This window comes from Ogataea angusta, assembly GCF_019207475.1.
Source record: "Ogataea angusta isolate 61-244 chromosome Unknown 61-244_NODE_1442_length_365_cov_292.732639, whole genome shotgun sequence".
Taxonomy (NCBI): Eukaryota; Fungi; Ascomycota; class Pichiomycetes; order Pichiales; family Pichiaceae; genus Ogataea; species Ogataea angusta.
Window position 1 is genome coordinate 1 of NW_025065277.1, and position 365 is coordinate 365.

Sequence of the window (365 nt, forward strand, 5' to 3'; positions counted from 1 at the left end):
ATCCTGACTAATCAGATTCTTTACTGGTTGTGACACTGAGGTGTGTACCCAGAATAACAGGAGTTGGTCATAAGCAGTTTGAATTTCAATAACTTGTTCGTTACCTCCACACTGTTCGAGGGAAAAAGGTATACTACCGGTTTGAATATAGTCAACAACTGATGGTTCAAATGAATTTAAAGTATTTGTGAACTTTGTTTTCCAACGCATAAAATTTGCAGCTGACATAAGCTTATCATCATCGTTAAATGAGTTGGTCGCCCAAAAAGCGCTCGCAGGGCTCATAACCTGTTGAAACTTTGTTTTGATAAGTGTAATGTCTACAGTCATTCTTCCTTCAATATTGTGACTATGTATCAGATAGT

The 365-nt window shown here is 37.3% G+C and overlaps 1 protein-coding gene across 1 annotated transcript; it reads right to left on the bottom strand.

The window, feature by feature from the left end:
• KL928_005442 (uncharacterized protein) lies at nt 1–330 on the bottom strand (the record flags this gene model as incomplete). Its single annotated transcript, XM_043206249.1, has 1 exon — nt 1–330. A coding segment is annotated over one exon (330 nt), but the record flags the coding sequence as incomplete, so codon positions are not given.
• Between the last annotated feature and the right edge of the window lie 35 nt (nt 331–365).